Genomic DNA, 20,275 nt, shown 5'->3' with positions numbered 1-20,275 from the left:
TGAAAATCCTTCATACCATTTGAGTATATTTTTAAACGTGTCACTTTCCATCAGATGAAAAACTTTGCTGATTAATTGTGACGTAAATCACCAACGGGAAATAAGACAGAACAAAATGAAAACTGAGTGAGTGGATATGTAAAAAATTTGAAACACTGAAGTTATGTCCCTTTTCTACATTTATAGTCATTGTATTATGTCTATATAATATAATGAAGGTGAAGGTGTGCTGCAGTAGACCATTCAGATGCTCGTCAGTAGTCTGGTGAACCAACCAATCACAACAATGCAGAGATTCTGCACATGCGCACTTTGACTTAAGCCTTCAGTTGTCACGGCTTTGACCAGCTTTCCATCGATAACGTGCTTAGCTAACTTTAAGTTTGGACAAATTATGTATTTTATAAACTAACCGGGGGACTCAAGACGAGGGCTGATATTTTAACTCCCTGATCTTTCGCACAGGTAAGACTTTTTATTTTCAAAGGCAGGCTAACGTTAGCAGAGCTAACTAAATACTTTGTACATCATGGGAAGAGGTTAGCTTAATCTTAATCATGAACTGTACTCGGAAAGCGTCGATGTTGGCGAAGCATGGTTGCTTTTTGGGGGGCTTACTGCAAGGCTTTGTTACTGCATGGCTTATACATGTGGGTATACTGACCGGATGCATGTTGGTGAGTGCTTCCTTCTCCATGCTGGACATCTAAATGCTAGCAAAGCTTTATTTTTGTCTGTAAATACCATCTCACAGCGACAACTGTGGTTTTACACGTGCACGGGGTTTTGGTTTAGGGTGCTGGCATTATTACAGCGTTACTAACGTTGATGTCCTGCTAATAGTACTTGCTCTCAAACTTCATAGCAATGTGGCAAAATTGTTGCATTTATAATTGGTTTATTTGAGTTAGTAGAAAATTTATTGTTTCCAAAAAGCCTTAGAAATACATTTGTCTTATTCTGATTGTATTAATTATGGTATTAATTAATACTTTGTCTTGTGAAACAAATTACGCCTTAAACACTCCAGAAACATTCATTTTCTTGTATTAAGAAAAACGTAGTTGCTTTATAAATTAATACCTAATTTCTAAATGTGTACCAACCAGGCTTTTGTCAATATTCAGTTCCTTTTTTCCATCAGGATTCAGTTTTTACGTTATTTGAATTGTTTTACTTGCTAAGAAATATTTTAATGGATCAAAAGTATAGTTTTAAAACCATTTTCGAATTAATTAATTAATTAGTTACACTTATTTTTACATAAAAAAGGTGTCCCTAAACTAAATCAAATGATTTATATATATTTTTAAACTCAAGCAATGGGCAGTGAGCAGTTTGTTGACGTCATACACGTAAAAGGTGGGAGTTGTGTAGTTTGTATGAATACAATGAATATGTGGGACCATTGACTAGTGAAAAACAGTTTCCAGCTGTGTTTTTATGCTATGTGTCCAGTAAATAGTAATCTATTTGGAAAGCAAGGCCACAGAATAAAATATAAACATGCTTCTATGACATTTTCTTCTTGTTTCAAGGCCATGCAGGTGTAATGACAGCCTCAGGTGTGGAACTAATATGCACAGTAAACAGAATATTTCTTAACCGGTTTGCTTTGATTTGACCTTTATTCATTACATCAACATGAACCAAAGCCTTATTGTGACCTCAGTTGCCAATTTTGCAAATCCAAAGTTTTTCCATGTCCTTACTTTTCCAAAAATGTTTTTGCTGTTTAGAGTAAATGTCTGTAAATCCCAGACAGGGGTGGGACCTCACTTGCAACTTGTCGGTTTGGGAGGAGTTTTAAATAAAGTGATAGTAAAAGCTGTTCTGCACCGATTATGTTGTAGTTTTAACTGATCTTTTGAGGGAAGTTTGGTGAATGAGTGAATGAGTGACTAAGTGACACGTTGTATTGTTGCATCATCCACATTTTAGTTGATGTCAGGATGGTGAATCCAGCTTTACAACATTCTGTAAAATTTCAATGAAACATGGTTATTCCCACAAGCTCGTAATTCATACTCTTGGTTAAAAATAATGTTGTTCTTCGGTAATAGTATGCCTTTCCTGATGTTGGCATGCAGAGGTGGACAAATTTTATTGGTTACCCTGGTAAAGAGCCATAAAATAAAAGCAGCTGCATAATTACACACGGATTGTTATAGAAACATCCAACCTTTAATTTGAGAAACAATAGTTTTTAACTAACTCACTGGTTGGAAACTTATTGGTGCTTCTGGTGTTTCTACTTCTATAACAAATAGGACAGCACTTATCTTTCTCAAATACCTGAACCATCTCTTTTTGCATAAATCTGTGAAGACCAAAGTGTCCAATTCCAGTCCTGATAATAGTGCAGCTTATTTGAATGATTTCCCTGCTTTAGCTAACCTGTCTTAAGTCACTGCATCATTAGCAGGCTCCTTCTCAGCTTAGGCTTAGCAGCTAATTCACTGATTTATATAAATATTTAAAACATAAACATATTACTGACATATTTATATTTAAAATTTCCTGGTATCTGAAACCACATACACCTACATAGGCTTGTATATGGCATCATTTTTCTCCTAAACAACTGATACACATCTAGATAGCAGCTAGCCATCACTTGACATACAAAGATCACCCAAAGTTTGCCTCACTCCAACATAATGTTCTCTTGTCTTGCCCATTTTGAAGAGTGATATAGTTGATGACAATTGTTAGAAACTAAGATTAACTTAAAACTGTCCCAGTTTTAATGAGAAAGTATTATTGTACAGGTGATTTTTGTAAAAAAAAAAAAAAAAAAATTTGCAATGAGAGCTTTTGATTGGACGCTAAATAACTTGACTTAAATTAAGGACTGCCATTTCAGAGTCAATGTTATGAGATTATGCAGTTCGTTTTAACACTGTTTTTACATATTTATTGTATTATTATTGGGGGGTGAGTGAATTTGACAAGACTGGCGGTGACATTTTGGAAGCGTTACACAATCCGTGGCTGTAATCCAAAACATACTGGGACAGAAACAACACATGCTGACCTCCCAGACTGGGTGAAGATAGCAAAATTAGTAGACGAAATAAAACCTTGAGTCAGGAGGTTCTGTTGAGACTAAGAGGAAAATCTGCTGGAGGATAAATAAATGTGTGGGCTTTAAATTACACCCAATGTCTGAACGTTGTAACTTGAAAGACAGAGGGAAACGAGAAGATGCATTTAGTTTCAGTCTAACCTGTGAGGTTTTCCACCTCTGACTCATTTGGTTAACCAATTCTCCTGAGGCCAAACGACTTCACTTGAGTAGCTTAGCGAGAAAAATTAATCAAATCTTTATGCTGAACCTTGTTCCAGAGCTGAAAACTGAATAAGTGTTTTTTTTTTAAATCAGAAGATTAGCATTAAAAATAATTATCTGTTGGGTGAACACTTAGGAATTAGGAATGTTCAATTCATGGATGCAAATTGTTAGTAAAACCATATAGCAGGAGTTCAGAAATACTTTTGTGTTCATGTAATTATTCAAGTATAATGGTGTTTATCAGTTGGCACTTTGTGTCCAACCTTGCTGGTGTGTCTGGTTTCAGAGTCTGCTGACAGTGTGGTCACATGAGCAAGCACATGGCAAATAGTTGAGTGTAAGTCATAGTGAATCTAAGTGTCCTTCAGCCCATTAATCAGTGCGTGGCCAATGAGCAAATCCAGTCCTGGGGCAGTTTATCTTCAATTCTGTTTTATGTCAACATGAATCATCAAAACCTCTGACTTAAATATGGAAAAATGTGCAAGGATCACTGTTAGAGATGGAAAACTCGACACTGGATTGCTTCTTCATTCGTATTAACATTAACACCTGGGTTAAGGAGAAAAGGACTGGACTGTTGCTCAATGGCTTAATTACATTTCCTTTGCAAAGGCTCAGAGCCTGGAGGAAGAGTGGAGAGGCACACAATCCAAGCTGCTTCAAGCCCAGGGAGAAGTTTCCTTAGATAGTGATGATTGTTGCCCAACATCAGTCGGAGCTGCCCCTCTCAGAAAGTTTTAAATCAATTCACGCTTCTCTCTGCTGATGAGTGTTGAAGAGAGATTGATTTCATTTTCCTGGAGGAATTACCTGCTGCCCTAAACCTGCTTTTATGTTCATGTTATAGTTGTGCTTGATTAGCCTGCAGACCCAGACCCAACAACACAGACAAGCTGAAGGTTACTATAAAAACAAACTTGTTCTTCTCTAAAGCTTCAGGGGAACCTGATTCTGATTTCCTGGTTCTGATCTCAATTTCATTGATGAAGATTTCATTTTGCTGATGGCTTCTCCTCTATTTCTTCTTACTATATAGTCAAAGTAACAGGACAGACAGAAGAAGCTCAGGTACTTCAGTGTTGAGGCGCTTTCACACCAGTGATGTTTTGTCTGCTTTAATCAAGCTCTAGGATGTTTGCTTCGAAAGTCCAGTTGGTTTGGGGAGGTGAAAGTGTGCAATCAACCACCAAGACGCAAACGCTAAAAACTTAGGTCTCGGCTTGTTTGAACTGAACTCTGGTGTGTTTGAAATACCAAATGGACTGGAGACCGCTCCAAAAGCAGAAAGCAGACTGTAGCACAGGGCAATCTGGGTAAATGCAACCTAAACAAATGCTTGCGATTGTTTAATGCCAGACGGAGAAATGGCCTGTTGTCTTTCAAATGTTGTCCAAAGTGAAATCCTACAACCTCTAAAATCTGATCATGCTACTCCATTTTTGTTTACATTTTGTGAAAAAGGAAGTTGCGCTCATGTCTTCTTTGGTGGTTTTTGTTGATTCCTTTGTGGATTCTGCTCTGAAGATTTTTGCCCAAAGACAGATGCTTTACAAAATGAAGAACATAATGGAGAACATTTGATGTGTTTTACAGCCTCATTTTTCTTACAGTTACATTAAAACTCTTCATTAATATTGCCTTGTGGATTGTTATTGTTTGACGAAGTCATTGAAGCAGAACATTTAACTTTTGGTTAACTATTTCCGAACCCACCTCATAGTGAGGAAGTGGTTTTCTCCTGGAAACCTTGACTGCTGGAAAAGCTGCCCTGTCTGCTGCCTCAGCTTCTTACTCGCCCCTTCATGCCACAGTCACGTGGCCAGAGTGTGTCACAAACACAGCTGTCTGCTTTACATTTGACGTGAGATGCATAGAAAACTAAGAAGTGACTCTGTTTTGGTGTTTTGCGTGCTAACGGTACAGTTAAGACTGTAACAGAAGTGAAACTGTTGCGCTAGTGGTGAAGTCGACGCTTCCTGTGAAAGTTCTCCGTTTTGTGGCTTTTGTCTTGATTTCAGTGTTGCTTAATCATGAGGATGACTTGTGATTTTTCCAGTTGACAAATTTCTGCAAAGTCATTGAAGTTGCTTCTTTTTTTCTTCTTCTTTTTTTTACATTTGTAAAGCATACATTTCATTTAAAACTAATAAATACTCAATCTTGTCTCTCTCATAAACTGTTGTCTTGTTGCAGGTGCGGCTGACATTCATCCCTCACCTTCCCGGGGATCCTGCAGGCTGACCCGATGACAGGCAAGCAGAACGGAGACCTCCTGGAAGGTAGCACCTCCTTTAAGCAGGAGAAACTTCACAGCACACTCCGAGTGCCTCCCTGAGGTTGCAATATATTTTTGAAGTTAGTTGAAAAGGTTCAAATAACACGTAACCTGAATAAAACATTTTTTGAAAGTGACAAAATACATTTACAGGCTTATTTCTGGGTTATGCTTTGTGTTCAAATCATGTTTTGACACATAACACCTGCCGGTCAGTGTGATAGACTGTCAGTGTGACATAACCCCTCCCTCCGCCCTGTATTGGACAAAACACACCCAGAGACAGCAGCATATAAAGGCAGAGTCATTATTAGGCAACAGTGGACTTTAGGACCAGCAGTGAGTTGGATATGAGTTCAGAGAAGCAGGAACGCTCCAGACTCAGTGAGTTGCATTTATACAGTCGTCGTACATTCATCAGCTCAATTATAAGCAAAGGGGAAACTTATTTGTAGGTTTGGAAATGATTATTTTCCTTTGAAGTGTTTTCATAGCAAATTTTAGTTCAAGTTGTGACTAATTGGAGGTTTTTGCAGGTTTCAGACTCCTTGTGTGGCAGAGTTGCATTAGATGTGAATTACTTCTTTGTACTGAGGATCTTACTGTGCAGCACTGCTGTGAGGCAGCTGAATATACGCAATGCTAAATGTGAGAAGAATGAGTTGAGCAAATATTGAACGCAAACAGAATGAGTCTCAAGTTTGTGTTTCTCTTTTGTCAGAACTCATGTGGAGACTCTGGTAGAGGGTCAGATGATTCTGGTGATTCGAAGAAGTTTTATTTGACACTAGAAAATCTTTAACTTTTACAGTTTTGATCCTGTAAAAGAAAATTAAAGGTTGCATGTCTGTTACAGATTCTTTCTTTGATTGTGCATCTCCACAAATAATATAACCAAGTAACTAAACCAAGTTTTCCGCATGAGATAGAAAGTTTTAAATCTTCAATATCTAAAATAGTCCTAAATTATTTTTTTTCTGAATTTAGGCCTCAAAAAGTCATAAATAAATCCATATTTATAACCAGTGTTTAAATTGCATTTAGCTATACCTAAGATTGTTTGTTTTTTCATTCTTTGTTCCTTCCAGAAACTTTTAGAAAGTTTTGGTTAATGAAGAAGCATTATTTATTTGAGATCTGGTTCCTGCCCATATCCACCTCCTTCCTGATGAACTCTCCAAAAGGAGGAGAATCCACGCTGCCATGTATTGATGGAGTTTTCTGTGAAACCTGTGTGTCTGTCTCAGAGGATTCCCAGCAGGAAAATGGAGTCCAGTCGAACCATTACAGCGCCATCTCTCCTCCTGCCTCACCCGTGGCCCAAGAGGAACCTTTCTCCACCTACTTTGAGGACAGGGTTCCCATCCCAGAAAGTCCCAACCAGGTAAGAACATGGAGAATCCCAAACAATCTGAGTGTAAATCTTTAGGTGCGTTATTTAATGCTGAGTAATTTTTTTTTTCATTAGTATGCCTTTTTTACATTTTATTTGGGATTGTTATTCCTTTTTGTCTGCTTATATTTAAATAAAGCTTGGCATCAATGTTGGGTGATTTATTGCACTTTGGTTTTGTAACCATTTTGAGAAATAAAAACCAGCTGCTTCTCCCTGTCAGATATTCAGTTTCCGAAAACTCTGGGCCTTCACCGGACCGGGGTTTTTGATGAGCATTGCTTACTTGGATCCTGGGAACATCGAATCAGACCTGCAGTCTGGTGCAAAAGCTGGTTTCAAGGTACTATATGAAACATGTTAATCTGTGCATCAAAACTGACCTCAAAACATGAAATTAATCTGTTTATTTTTACATTTGGACGTATTCTAGACTAAGATTAAAGGTGAAAAGTGGATATTTGCCCAGCTTTTCTTAAGGCAGTATGACCCATACAGCCAATGAATATTAAACTGTTTAATTATTTCTGCTTGAAATCTGCAGAGCAGCTGGAAGACGACAGTTTTAAGAAGAAGTTTGAATTAACCAATCCTTACTTCTTAATTATGCTTTACAGCTTATCTATAAGCAGAATTTGGTAGATAAATCTCACTGTTACAAAAATAGGTCATACATGAGGTTTAAAAAAAACTACAGGAGAGGGATTAATAAGTTTGCAGGAATAAAATTTTGGACTTCTGTAGATTAACATCAAAAATAGGCCAGTAATGCCACTAAAACGATGACTAATGTTTTGATAATAATTCATATGAAAGACATTATTATTCAGGAAAGTATTTGGTTTCAGATTGATTTGCCACACTTCATTTTTTTCCGCTGTGTGAATGGCCAGTTTCTAAAGCAATCACCTGCAGCCAGTTACTGTCTGCTGGACAACTCATCAACCTGTGTTCAGCGACGGGTTCAATATATTTTCAATTTCTTCACCTCAAGCATCTACGATATGAAACCTATTGCATGCATTTAGGCTCTAACTTTATGAGTTGTAATGCTGGTGAATGAAAGTAGATCCGTCAGAGGTGATCGTTCTGATGTTCTCTCTCTGGCAGCTCCTATGGGTGCTGCTCTTGTCCACCGTCATTGGGCTGCTGCTGCAGAGGCTCGCTGCACGCCTCGGCGTCGTCACCGGGATGCACCTGGCTGAGGTCTGCAACCGCCAGTATCCCACCGTGAGTTTGATCCCCGCCTTCCTGCTGGTCATCGTTGTCTGGTGCGGTGTTTGTTTAGGGATTATTTCTCAAATACACGGTTGTTTCTTCCAGGTTCCACGGATTATACTCTGGTTAATGATCGAGCTGGCTATCATTGGTTCGGACATGCAGGAGGTCATCGGCTGTGCCATAGCTTTCAACCTTCTGTCAGTGGGCAGGTAAGGGGCTTTGTTTTCGTCTGTGGATTAGAAATAGATCAAACTTTGAGTGCGTCTTCATCGTTTTCTAACCTTTGTGTAACTATCCAGGATCCCCCTGTGGGCAGGAGTTCTCATCACCATCACAGACACATTTGTGTTCCTCTTTTTAGACAAATACGGTGCGTAACCATTTATAACCAGACAAAGAACACCTTTCTGATTCGTTCTAGTGTTTTTACATGTTTTTATTTTCCCAGGCTTGAGGAAACTTGAAGCTTTCTTTGGATTTCTGATTACTGTAATGGCCATAAGTTTTGGTTATGAGGTGAGCTTCCTTCAAACCTGACACAGTGGATGTCGTATTAAATCTAGGTTTTTCCAAGCTGCAGCTGAACTCTTCTTTTTCAGAGCGTAATTATTATATAGCAACATAACACTTCAAATATTAAAGATAAAAAAAATGTAAGAATTAGGTTTAGTTTTAGAGAAACCAAACATGTGTTGGACCCATCATTAACTGACTGGATGTGTGACAATTATTTTTGACCTCATTCATGTTGTTTCAGTTTCCGGCTCACACTTAGACTTTTACGAATAGTTAGAACATTTCCTCTGTGTGTGTATGAGTGAATATTCACGCGATCCATTTGTTGTATAATCATTTCACTCTTAGAAAAAGAAACGTCTAACATTGTTCTTTCTCTCTTGTTCCTCCTGTTTACCGACTCCAGTACGTTCTGGTGAAACCGGATCAGGGAGAGGTTCTTAAAGGGATGTTTTTGCCGTACTGTGCTGACTGCGGGCCCGTGCAGCTGGAGCAGGCTGTGGGAATCGTCGGTGCTGTCATCATGCCCCACAACATCTACCTGCACTCAGCGCTTGTCAAGGTAAAAAAAAAAAAAAACACAGAAAAAAGATAACTCTATATCCTGAGAGAATTCATCAACAAGCTTTCTAAAATGAGAAGTAACACAGAAATGGTGGCGTTTCTTTTTTTTATTAGTCCAGAGAAGTGGATCGGAAAAATAAGAAGGACGTAAAAGAAGCCAATAAGTACTTCTTCATCGAATCAACTATCGCCCTCTTCGTGTCCTTCCTCATCAACGTCTTCGTCGTGGCAGTCTTTGCTCAGGCCTTTTACAATAAAACTAACATGGAGGTGGTGAGTACGATCGCTCTACTGATCGCTAACTGATGACAGATGGCTGCAGAGCTTTTTTTTTAGTTTTTATAAGGAATAGTTTGACACAAAATATAGGTTTAGTTGTTGCTTTTTGTGTTGCAGAACGCTGAGTGCAACGCGACTGGCATCCACCACAACGACCTCTTCCCTCTCAACAATGACACTCTGGAGGTGGACATCTACAAAGGGGTATGTCTGCATCTTAAGGACTAGAAGATCCTTTCATCTTCTACTCTTCAAGTATCTTCAGATGTGCACAAGCAGTTTTGAGAGCACAAATTAGTAAAATTGGGGTGGAGGATCATAGGTTTTGCGCTGCAGCTTTGTGCTTCAGGCCTGTTGATGGACTAATTCATGCAAATCGAGACCAGAGTATTCAGTACTTTCACTGTGCATTACATGGACTTCCATCGACTCATTTGTTTTATGTGATTATCAGATTAACTGAATTTTTTATTTTTTTTATTAGTTCAGTTAAATGCACTAAGCCTTTAAAATATTTCTCTCTCTGAACAATAATCGTTTCAGTGATATTCCGATTTCTTTTAGCTGCACCTGGATTCATTAATAAATATTCACTCCTTCATCCGACCGACAGATGAATAAATTTATGTTTAAAGAGGTGATTTCTGTCTTTTTGAATTAGGGAGTGGTGTTGGGGTGTTTCTTTGGACCTGCAGCTCTCTACATCTGGGCTATCGGGATTCTGGCAGCCGGTCAGAGCTCCACCATGACGGGCACTTACTCTGGACAGTTTGTGATGGAGGTGAGAAAACCTGCTGCTCGTCATTTTGCGTGCGGTACCTGCTGCTTTACAGTTTTTCAAACGATGTCTAAAAAGCTGCAAAATGCTATTATTTTGTACCTTTGCTCAGGGGTTTCTGAACCTGAAGTGGTCTCGTTTTGCTCGGGTGCTGCTGACCCGCTCCATCGCTATCACGCCAACGCTCCTTGTCGCCATTTTCCAGGACGTCCGCCATCTGACGGGGATGAACGACTTCCTCAACGTGCTTCAAAGCATGCAGGTCAGGAGAAACTAAACAATAACACTTTGTTGTGTTTTATGTAACGCTGCTGTGTATTAATAATCATTTTTCTTCTCCAATAGCTTCCGTTTGCTTTGATCCCGATCCTGACGTTCACCAGTCTGACTTCCATCATGAGTGACTTTGCTAACGGGCTGTAAGTCAAACATTTCTGTTAGTTTAATAGAGTCTCTATTGATTTCTTGAGTCCTGACCTACTGACGTTCTCACCGTATTTTTAGGTCAGTTCCTCATGACAGGAAGGGAACTGAAAGGTTCAATTAAGGTTTCGAGGTTAAAGAAGTGAAATGATTTAACTTTGCTCAAATTACAAGGTTATACTTTGTATATATTTAAAAAAAAAGCTACAGTAGCGTTCAGAGTTTCTTCAACTTGGTCTTTATTTTTTAAACTCATGTTAAATAAAAGTTTTTTTTTCTTCAAGGGGGTGGAAGATTGCAGGCGGCATCGTCATCCTGGTGGTTTGTGCAATCAACATGTACTTTGTGATTGTTTATGTGACTGCGCTGCACAGCGTCCTGCTCTACGTTATCGCTGCTCTCCTCTCCGTGGCGTACCTGGCCTTCGTGATCTACCTGGTGGGTTCAAGAGATAAAATCCATTTTTTTTTATCAGGTCTAATTGGGATTTATTCATTGTTTTATTAAAACTGTGCACTTAGTCTTTGTAGGTTCATCGCTCTCTCCACTTTCAACTACTTTACCCATAACTTTGTCCACTTTCAGGTACATTTCAGTCCCAAAAATAGATTTTTCAAAATCCCAATTTAAGCAATAATTACTTCAAACAGAATCACTGGTGGCACAATTATTGGTACCCCAACTACTTTGAGAAATCGTTTGCCAACAGGACGACTCTTACTCTTCTCATATTCTCTTTGTTTGGAATAAGTAGTAATCTAAATTAAAACTGTGAGATTATGCAACAAATAGTTTATTCATGTTTTTTTTCTTTAAAAGCGCAGCTGTTCTTGCTCATTTGACCTTCTCTGTCATAATGTGAGTCATAATCCTGCAGAAATGGAGTTTTGACCTCTTGCTGTGCTCTGGTTGTCTGCAGGCTTGGCACTGCCTGGTTGCCCTGGGGGTTTCCTGCCTGGACTGTGGCAGCAGGGTAAGCAATCGACCTGCAGTGTTCGTAGAGGAGCAGTCTGAGTACGACTCCTAAAGCTGAACACCACATTATCCGCCTGCATGACTCTTACCTCTGGGGGATCACTGCACACAACTAGGACTTACTTTAGGATCATAACGTCAGACTCATGAAACTTCTCATGTTGTTCTCGTGTTGGGCTGGATATCAACGTTTGGTGCTTTTTAGGCTCTCAGACATATCAGAACTACATCAGCACAGCATGACTGAGCCAAATGTTTGTAAGATGTTGGTATTATTAAAACAAACGGTTAATTAAGGAATCAAATTAGTTGTATTCCTTCTTTAGATACTTATAACTACCTGTGATAGCAGATATTCATCTAATGTGAGCCTACGTCTTTACGTCTGTAAATGATGTATTTCTAACTTCATAGCTAATAGGTAGCTGACAGAAAACCATCTCAGGAGCTGAATATTTGTGTTTCTCCACATGCAACCCTTCAAGTATAGAAATATAAAATCACGGCGCTGCAGTAAATCTGTAAAAATGACATTTCATTGAGGTGACAAGCAGCCGAAGATCTTTAACGATACTGTTTAGACCAGCTGTCTTTCAGTTTCTCTTTCTCTTGGTTTTCAGCTGATATAGACTGAATGTAGGGAAAACTAGCCTACATCTTCTCCACATTTCACGTTGTTCTTTTTGTCATATGTGAACCTCTCTACTAACAGTTTTAACTGTAATGCCACATGAAGCAGACGACACAAAACTTTACACACTGATTACTGTATTTTTAATTGATGAGAAAAATTTAATGTGGTGCATGAGAGCGGATTGTCCTGCACACATTCTGCTCACACGGAGTCCATTCCTTGTTCTGTAAGGATTTCCACCACAGCTACCTCAACGTTCTCTGCTGTTTTAACCTAAGTGTGGCATCGGTTTGCATATTCTTGTTGAATCTACTGTTTCAGAAATGTTACCTTGCAATAAACATGTACTGTTTTATTTGTGTGGACTAGAAAGCTCCAAATGATATCCAGCCCAGTTGAGTTTCACTCTCTTAGTTAATGTTTTTATTTTTAATGTTTTTTTGTGTTATAAGCTGATTCCAGCATATGCAGAAAGATAGAAGCATATGGTTTCATTGTTATGCACTGGGATACAGTGTGTGTTTTGTCACTTTTGACTTTCTCTTTGCACAACGGGGAGTTTAATATCGGATTAGTTTGAGGCCTTCGAGGGTGCGCTCTCATGCAGACTCACAGATTCGTTCAGGTTCCTGTTTCCTCCACAACAACTTCAATTTTAATGCCTCAATAATTCAGATGCCAGAGAGCTGTGGCCTCTGCTGTGTGTTGTCTTGTTATGTAAATAATTTCTGTGGTTGATTGGGGAACAAATTTGAAAACACCTAGAGCGCATCACCATGTAGACCATCGCAATGTTTTTTTTATATGACCTGGGTGTTATTTTCCATATGTGAAACATGTTTAACACATTTATTTAGTAGAAGACGGTTAGTAAACAAGGGAGTAAACATGCAATAAACATGTACTGTTTTATTTGTGTGGACTAGAAACCTTCTACAGTGTATTCTAGTTTTTCCAAAGGATATTTCAGCTTTAAAAACTGCTCTGCAGGTAGAATGGAGATGGGCTTGTAAAATAATCACTTTCAAAAACATAGAAAGATAATAATAAAAGACACATACTCTAAATTATCTACACATTATGACATTACATTTTTAAAGAATGAGCATTTCCCAGTATAACATCATCCTGTCAGACTTATTTTAAAAGTATATGCAGGATGAGCACATGTAATTAAAGACTAGTTTGTTTTTCTGGCTTCAGCTGTCTGTTTTACGCGTGTTTGTGTACCATTTTTTGATCTATGTTTTTCAGGTACGAAACTGTTAACTTTTACTGTACGTATTTAGAAACATTGAATCATTTAGATTATTAGAGTTAGAAAGAAAATGCTTCGATGGAAACAATGGATATCAAAATGTGGGCATCCCAGCTACTGTGGCATTTAAAAAAACATTTTTTAAAAATCACAATGCATTCAGTTAATCTAAGAACAGCTGCATAGCACAACATTTTAAATTTGATCACCTTATAGAGATAAATCATTCAATGAGGTAAAGAAAGTGCTGGTGATGCTCATGTTTTGCAGAGTTTTATATGACTGTATATCCGTGTCGCTCAAGAACAAGAAAAGCTTACATTTTTTCACATTTTCTTCTTTCCATGAAGCTGAATTTGTTCTAGGAAGAGACGAGCAGTAAAGTAAGGAGTATTAAATCAGATCAAATATAAAAGCGTAAAACTGAGCAATATCCAAGTGATGTGAAAATGTTCGCAGATGGGAGCACTGTGTTAGAGCAGCAGTTCAAGTTGCATTACCGTCACAGTTTGTGTTAGTTGTTTGTTTATGTTGGGTCGGATCCAGATTTCTGGATTTTAACCTCTTTGTTTTTAGTAGAACTATATTTTTACATGATCCAGGGTCTCTACTCTGTTAGAAATACCTCACACGGACGAATATATTCTTGAAATAAAAGAGATGACAAACGCACAAGTGTTAGGAAAATAAGAAAGTGATGTCTCCACTGGAAGTGTTTGTGATATTTTTTTCATATCTGCTGTTTTTTGATGCTTGACAAAGCACAACAAGTGTCCAAAATAAAAGCTAATTATGGATATGTGGACATGTGTTGGACTCTTCTGTCTCAGTGTCTAAAGACTGACTCCTGATTAGGTTCAATATGAAATATTAAGAAGAACAAGATTAAAAATGAAGGAAACTTGAAATATTTTTTTACAAAGTGTACAAACTGATATAATTGTGGGTTTTTGGCTGGTAAAAAAAACGAGGCATTGATTAACAATTTCTAAGCTTTTCTCACCAGTAAATGCTTTACAATTCAACTGGAAAATAAAAGACCTGGTGGAGGGATTTTTTTTTAATTTTATAAAGTTTCTTAATTTTAGTTACTTTAATTTTGCAGCTAGCAAATTAATGGAACAACTATTAAAGCATAATAGGAACTGTAAAAATATTTGATAAGTTGTTCCAAGCTCAAGAGGAATCAAAAGATGCAAATAATAAAAAATAAATTAAAAAATCATATGTCATCATATCTGAATCAAGATTATACTTGAATAATCAGGATTTTATTTTGCAGATGGGTTTGTATGCCAATTTTAAGGTTGTCTTTAAGAGACTGTTAGTACTATTATATTTACTTTAAAACTTTACTTTTTATTAGGTCTCCATGTCCGTCGTCTCGTGAGGACGTCTCCACAGTCTACGGGTTTGTGTCAGACGTGGCTCTGGATCAAATTAAATCTGGTTGACAATTACAAAACATTTCTTCTGGCTGGTGAAGCCTTTTCTTTGTTGAAACTTTTCCAGATTTCTAACTTTTACGTTTTGAGACAAAACCGGAAACAGTGATCCCAGATCATGATGCTGCCACCAGGCTGCTTTTGATTCCTCTCTGCACTCCAGGGTTTCATCTTTTACATAAAAGGAAAATCAAAATGACAGCTGAGGTTTTATTTCTGTTTCATCACATACAGATTAGATGTGTATCGAATAAGACTTGATGCTGATATTAAACGATAGCTTCAATAAATTCAGTTTTCTAGTGGAAGCCGGTGTGAGTTTGGTGTTTGTTACGTGTTTTGCTAACAGATTTGCTAACAGTTGCTATCCTGTTATTTTAACAGGATAAATCTCACATTAAAACTGGAAACAGTTTTGAAATGATGTCTAGTTTGTATGTTTATCACAAACAAACGTCAATTATGAGTGATCTAAAATGATATGTTTTTGAATTACATTGTATTATAGTATTAAATCCCATTTAGTTACTTTATTTATTTAGTTTAGGAAGCAAGCAATGTGTAATTTTTTTTTTGTTTTACAGGAGAAATAAATGATCATGATGAGAAACTCAGATTCATCAGACTTTATTCACCAGAGCACTTTTCTTACTTTGAAATGTAACACCGCACAATTGTTCCTAATAGTTAAATACTTTAATTATTGCACAAAATACATTTTGTTTCTTTCAATTAAAGGCGTATTAAATATGCTCTGATTCAACCAGAAATCCCTATAAACAAATTAAAAATTGACTCATAAAGATGATTTTGGATTGAGTATAGTTGCACCATAGCTGATATAAATGGTGAATCGAGAGAACTTAATAATAGTTCAACTGTATTTTCAGAGCACTATTTGAGTTTGGAACAACGTGCCAATATATAGTAATAGATTTCTATTTAAAAAGACGGTAATTAATTTAACTTTTTATATTCATTTTTATCACCACCAAATCAAAACTCAGAATATTTTATCAGGAAAGACATTGATGCCTGGAAATCCCATAGATGTGTTACATCCCGTGGTTTATCTGTAGATAAGTTGCTGTAAAGCAGAACTGTTGATAAAAACTGAAATGTAAAACATTTATAGAAAAAGCATTTAAATACTGAATCTGTCAAATTCATAGAGCATCCATGTAACACATTGATTCACATGCGAGTGAAAGTTGCGTCACTTTCCTCAGTTTGAAGCCAGGATTGTTTTTTGTTGCAAATAATATTGTGCCAGCTCTATAAACAGATGATGAGCGCTTTGCCAATTAAAAAAGTATCAAATATGACTATTTTCAAGTTGCCCAAGTATCTCAAAGGGAATCTGAATAAAGTTTAGGGTGATGGCAAGGAGGCCGTCCAACTGCAAAGATTAGACACCAGAAATAAATAATCAAAATACCAGTATCTGTTTTTAAAAATCTGATACTCCTTCTACATTATTTTACTATATTATGACAAAGTCTTGTCTCATTTCATATGAGAAACTTCTTGAACGAATAAAAACAAATATAAATTGTAATCTGCTGGGGGTATGAATAGTTTTAAGCTTCGCTATAATCAAGAAAAACAAAGTTTTTAAAGTTACACTTGTCAAGGTAAGCTAATTGGTGCTTCAGAAACAATCGCAATTTGACCCAAGAGAAGCTGATTTGCCTTGAAACACATAAAACTGGTTGAAATGTTTCATTTTCTAAAGTTGACTCTGATGATGAAATACAAGATGCAGCAAGAACAACAATTAATCTAAATTAAATGTTCTTTATTAGTGTGCTGTAATAATATATATTTCTATATGTATATGTATAAATACTACCACTTTTGTCAGATGTCCACTGTTACCAGTCGCTACCAGTTTTGAGTCTTAGCCTTCTATTCATTCTGTGCTGCCTGGACTTTGGATTATTGTGCTTTTGTAATTTATTTCATCATTAAACAACCATCATTCACTCCAACCGGAGTCCTCATTGTCGGCCTCACCACCTCTCTACCGCACCTTACGACAGATTCATCTAGTTTCCATGTATAATAACCAAAAACACACAAACTAAACTTGAAATCCAAAGCGTCCTCTCTGATGATAAAACCTTTTTTCTCCTTTCAGATGGACGGGGGACTGTCCCGCCACACAGACATGTACCTACTGAATGACATGGAGACGGATCTGCAGGCTGAGAGATAATGGGACGCCGAGTGCAGTTCGGTGCTGCACTCTGATTGTAGACGCACGATTTGACCTCTGAGGGAACCTCTGAAGCGCGGCCAGTGTAACTTTCTCTTCAACCGTCTCACATCAGCCGAAGTGTCCTTCCGGCGCACCAAGAGACATTTAAACATGTCCAGCATCTCAGATGCTTTGTCTTTCCTGGACAGCATCCTGAGTATTAAATGGTTTGTGGGTGCTAAAGGGAGACCTGAGGGTCAGCGACCACACACTGCAGCACATATTCAATCATTTCCTTTCGTGAACAAACCAGATAATGAAACCTCAATAGCAAATTATCAGAATAATAGATTCAGAGAAACAGCAGTGCTTGAATGCTGGCGTCCATCATTCCCAACAAGCTACCGCTCACTGCTCTTCATCAGCCATTTCTTTCTCAGCTAACGTTTTTATCCGTCAGGGAAAACATACATTAGTTTATATAATTCTCTACATATTTATAAATGTTATTCCTTTATTTTATCCATACTGTTAAAGTAATATATGTTTAGCTCTTTATAAATGTTAGCTCTTTGTCAGGGACCAACCTGCCTCCCTTTATGCTACAAAAGCCTGGGATAAATTATTTATTCAGATATTTAACTCAAAGTCATTGTAAAAAGTGAGAAGGGTGTTCAGTATGAGTAAAAAGATCATCTGGTCTTTAAGCACTTAGTTCAGACTGACTTTGATTTTTTTTTTTTTCTCCAAATAATTTTAAAGACATTAGTGGGCGTCTGGTGGATTTAGTATGATACAATCATGCTAAATAAAACTCAGAAATCATTTATAATTAACAAGAATACCATTTTGTCATTTCGCCATGGTTGACTTAAATTATATTTTTATTTCATGTGAAGAACCTGATGATTTTTAAAAAATTATTATTAGTTGAACCTGAATGATTATTCAATTATTTGTACAATGACAAAGTTAAAAGTTAAAATATCTAAGATGAATGTAAAAGATAAAGTTTAATATATATGATACACTGGTCATACTTCTCTCCCTTTGTTGTTTTGTTATAATATATAAGAAAATATCAGGGGTTTTTTGTTGAATATCTAAGGAACTCATTTTCTCCAAGAGTACAAAGTTGATGTCAACTTAGGTTTGGCTAAAAAATTACTTTAATTTGAAAGAACGTTAATTGTTATACATAAGCTGCAGTGTTTTTCTGTTTGAAGCCATGTCACCACTTTCCGTTACTTTTTGTGTCTTATTGTAAGCATCACAACGCGACCGTTGACTAAAGTTGGATGGTGCTTATGGGAGAACATGAAGTTATGGAGGAACGTTTTGTCTTCAAATGTTCAACCTGTGATTTTTCAGAAATACTAGCCTGTGATGCTGCTGGTAATTCTTTGATTTTAAAGTGCCTAAATTAAGCTTTAGGCATGCATCACTTGTGACAAGTTAGAGGAGATGTTGCGGAGAGAAAATGTGCTTCTTCAGGTATTTCATTAGAGATTTAATAATAGTAATAATATGCAATAAATCACTTAAATTGTCAGCAAATACAGCCAAAGTGACAATTCAATTCTTCGCATGTTCCCTTTAATTAAACATTTTTTTACGAATTTGTAAGTGTTTTACTCAGATGGATGAATTCTTTACCCATGTTTCTGCTTCCATCTTTTTACCTGAGGTCAGTTAAGTTTTATTTTAAACTTGTACAGAACGTGTCCTGTTTATAGCCATGCATTTTTTCTGTTTTGGCTGTTCCAAATGGTCTGGATGTCTTGTAAAGATACACCAGCTTGTTTTGATTTGTGCAGTTTGTTACCGAAAAAAATACAGCAAATAACTTAGAAGCAATTGTGGGTCAGAAAAACTGGCAGCTAAAGTGAACTGCTGTGATATTTATGGGGCGATACGTACATCCTACAGAGTATTTGTAACCTAGAGTTGTTCTATAATCTTGATTATTATTTAATTTAAAAGATGGGCTAAAGTTCAGAGAAATTAATAGAAATCAGATGTAACAGATTTAGGGCAGTGACCTTTCAAAATACTAAATTATTTAGTATTTTGAAACCATAATCCATGGTATCTGTGAATGTGGACTACTGATTTGCATAATTAAATCCAGATCCTTCCCCCTGACCAAATATCCAACTGAACTTGTACTGTATGTTTTTATTCCACAGTGCCTCCTATGCTCACCAGCGTGCCTCGGCTAACAAATGTTTGGCACACTTCTATTTTTAAATTAATTTAAAAAAAAAAAAAAAAAGCATCTGAGTACATGAGAAAAAAAAAAGAAAGATACATTTGAAAACCTACATAAGCTTTATAAGTTGAGTCTTTAATAATGTTCTGAAATGTTAGCATTTGGATTATATTGTGTTACATGTAGATCTCCATGTTTTAAAGACGTTCCAACGTCATGCTAATTTTGGCAGACTGCTGGTCTGCAGGCAGAAAGCTACTGAGGCGATGTGTTGTGTTTTAGAACATATGAAACTGTGCAGTGGGGTCCACCATTGAAAACATGTGTAGAGGTGGTTTTAATGTTTTAATATTGTTTTCTTTTCCTTGCCAAACCAAAAGAATTGAGCATTTTTGAAAAGCTGTTTCTTAAAAAATAAATATATACACAATTTTATTGTGCATGTGCTTTTTTGGTAAACAACACCAGAAACAGATTAAATCTGGGGTGGATGTCAAGTTTGTTTAATGTTTTGTCAGTACAACAAAAAGTCTGATTCATTGGTGAAGGTGAAGAAAATTCCCTTTGGAGTTCAGAAATATGGGAGTTGTACTGGTGGACTTTTAATACACTGTAAAAAGTAGCCGTTCGTTATGTTGTTAAATAAGTATGCTTATTATTGTTTGGAACTTATATAAAATTAATACTTTAACTGGACTATTCAAAAACATTTGAGTTTGAGTCAACAAATTGAATAATTTATAGTTATAGTCAATAAATTTGAATATTCTAATGAGGCCCTTTTGTCAAATTAAAAGTACTTTT

At 36.9% G+C, this 20,275-nt stretch overlaps 1 protein-coding gene across 3 annotated transcripts; it reads left to right on the top strand.

Annotated features, from left to right (window-relative positions):
• Positions 1-329: 329 nt before the first annotated feature.
• On the top strand, positions 330-19,906 carry LOC129353437 (natural resistance-associated macrophage protein 2-like). 3 transcript variants are annotated; one of them, XM_055022781.1, is made up of 17 exons: positions 330-465; positions 5,492-5,577; positions 6,821-6,957; positions 7,190-7,309; positions 8,077-8,196; positions 8,290-8,396; positions 8,487-8,557; positions 8,636-8,703; positions 9,110-9,265; positions 9,382-9,540; positions 9,664-9,750; positions 10,208-10,327; positions 10,437-10,586; positions 10,670-10,743; positions 11,032-11,185; positions 11,667-11,720; positions 17,200-19,906. In XM_055022781.1, exons 2-17 carry the CDS (start codon positions 5,544-5,546, stop codon positions 17,275-17,277), a joined length of 1,689 nt encoding a protein of 562 aa, XP_054878756.1. In that variant the 5' UTR covers positions 330-465; positions 5,492-5,543; the 3' UTR covers positions 17,278-19,906. The 3 variants fall into 3 exon arrangements, with proteins under 3 accessions (XP_054878756.1, XP_054878771.1, XP_054878763.1); XM_055022796.1 differs by lacking the exon at positions 17,200-19,906 and adding an exon at positions 14,981-15,630; XM_055022788.1 differs by lacking the exons at positions 330-465; positions 5,492-5,577 and adding an exon at positions 5,602-5,957.
• Positions 19,907-20,275: the final 369 nt, after the last annotated feature.

This window comes from Poeciliopsis prolifica, unplaced genomic scaffold (genome assembly GCF_027474105.1).
Source record: "Poeciliopsis prolifica strain line A6 unplaced genomic scaffold, Auburn_PproV2 SCAFFOLD003, whole genome shotgun sequence".
Lineage (NCBI taxonomy): Eukaryota > Metazoa > Chordata > Actinopteri > Cyprinodontiformes > Poeciliidae > Poeciliopsis > Poeciliopsis prolifica.
This window is presented reverse-complemented; position numbering and strand designations above follow the sequence as displayed.

Coding starts and splice junctions, on each gene's coding strand:
- LOC129353437 (XM_055022781.1), top strand. CDS start 5,544: ATGACAGGCAAGCAGAACGGAGACCTCCTGGAAG. Junction 8,397..8,486: donor AACCTTCTGTCAGTGGGCAG/GTAAGGGGCTTT, acceptor GTAACTATCCAG/GATCCCCCTGTGGGCAGGAG. Junction 9,751..10,207: donor AGGTGGACATCTACAAAGGG/GTATGTCTGCAT, acceptor TTTTTGAATTAG/GGAGTGGTGTTGGGGTGTTT.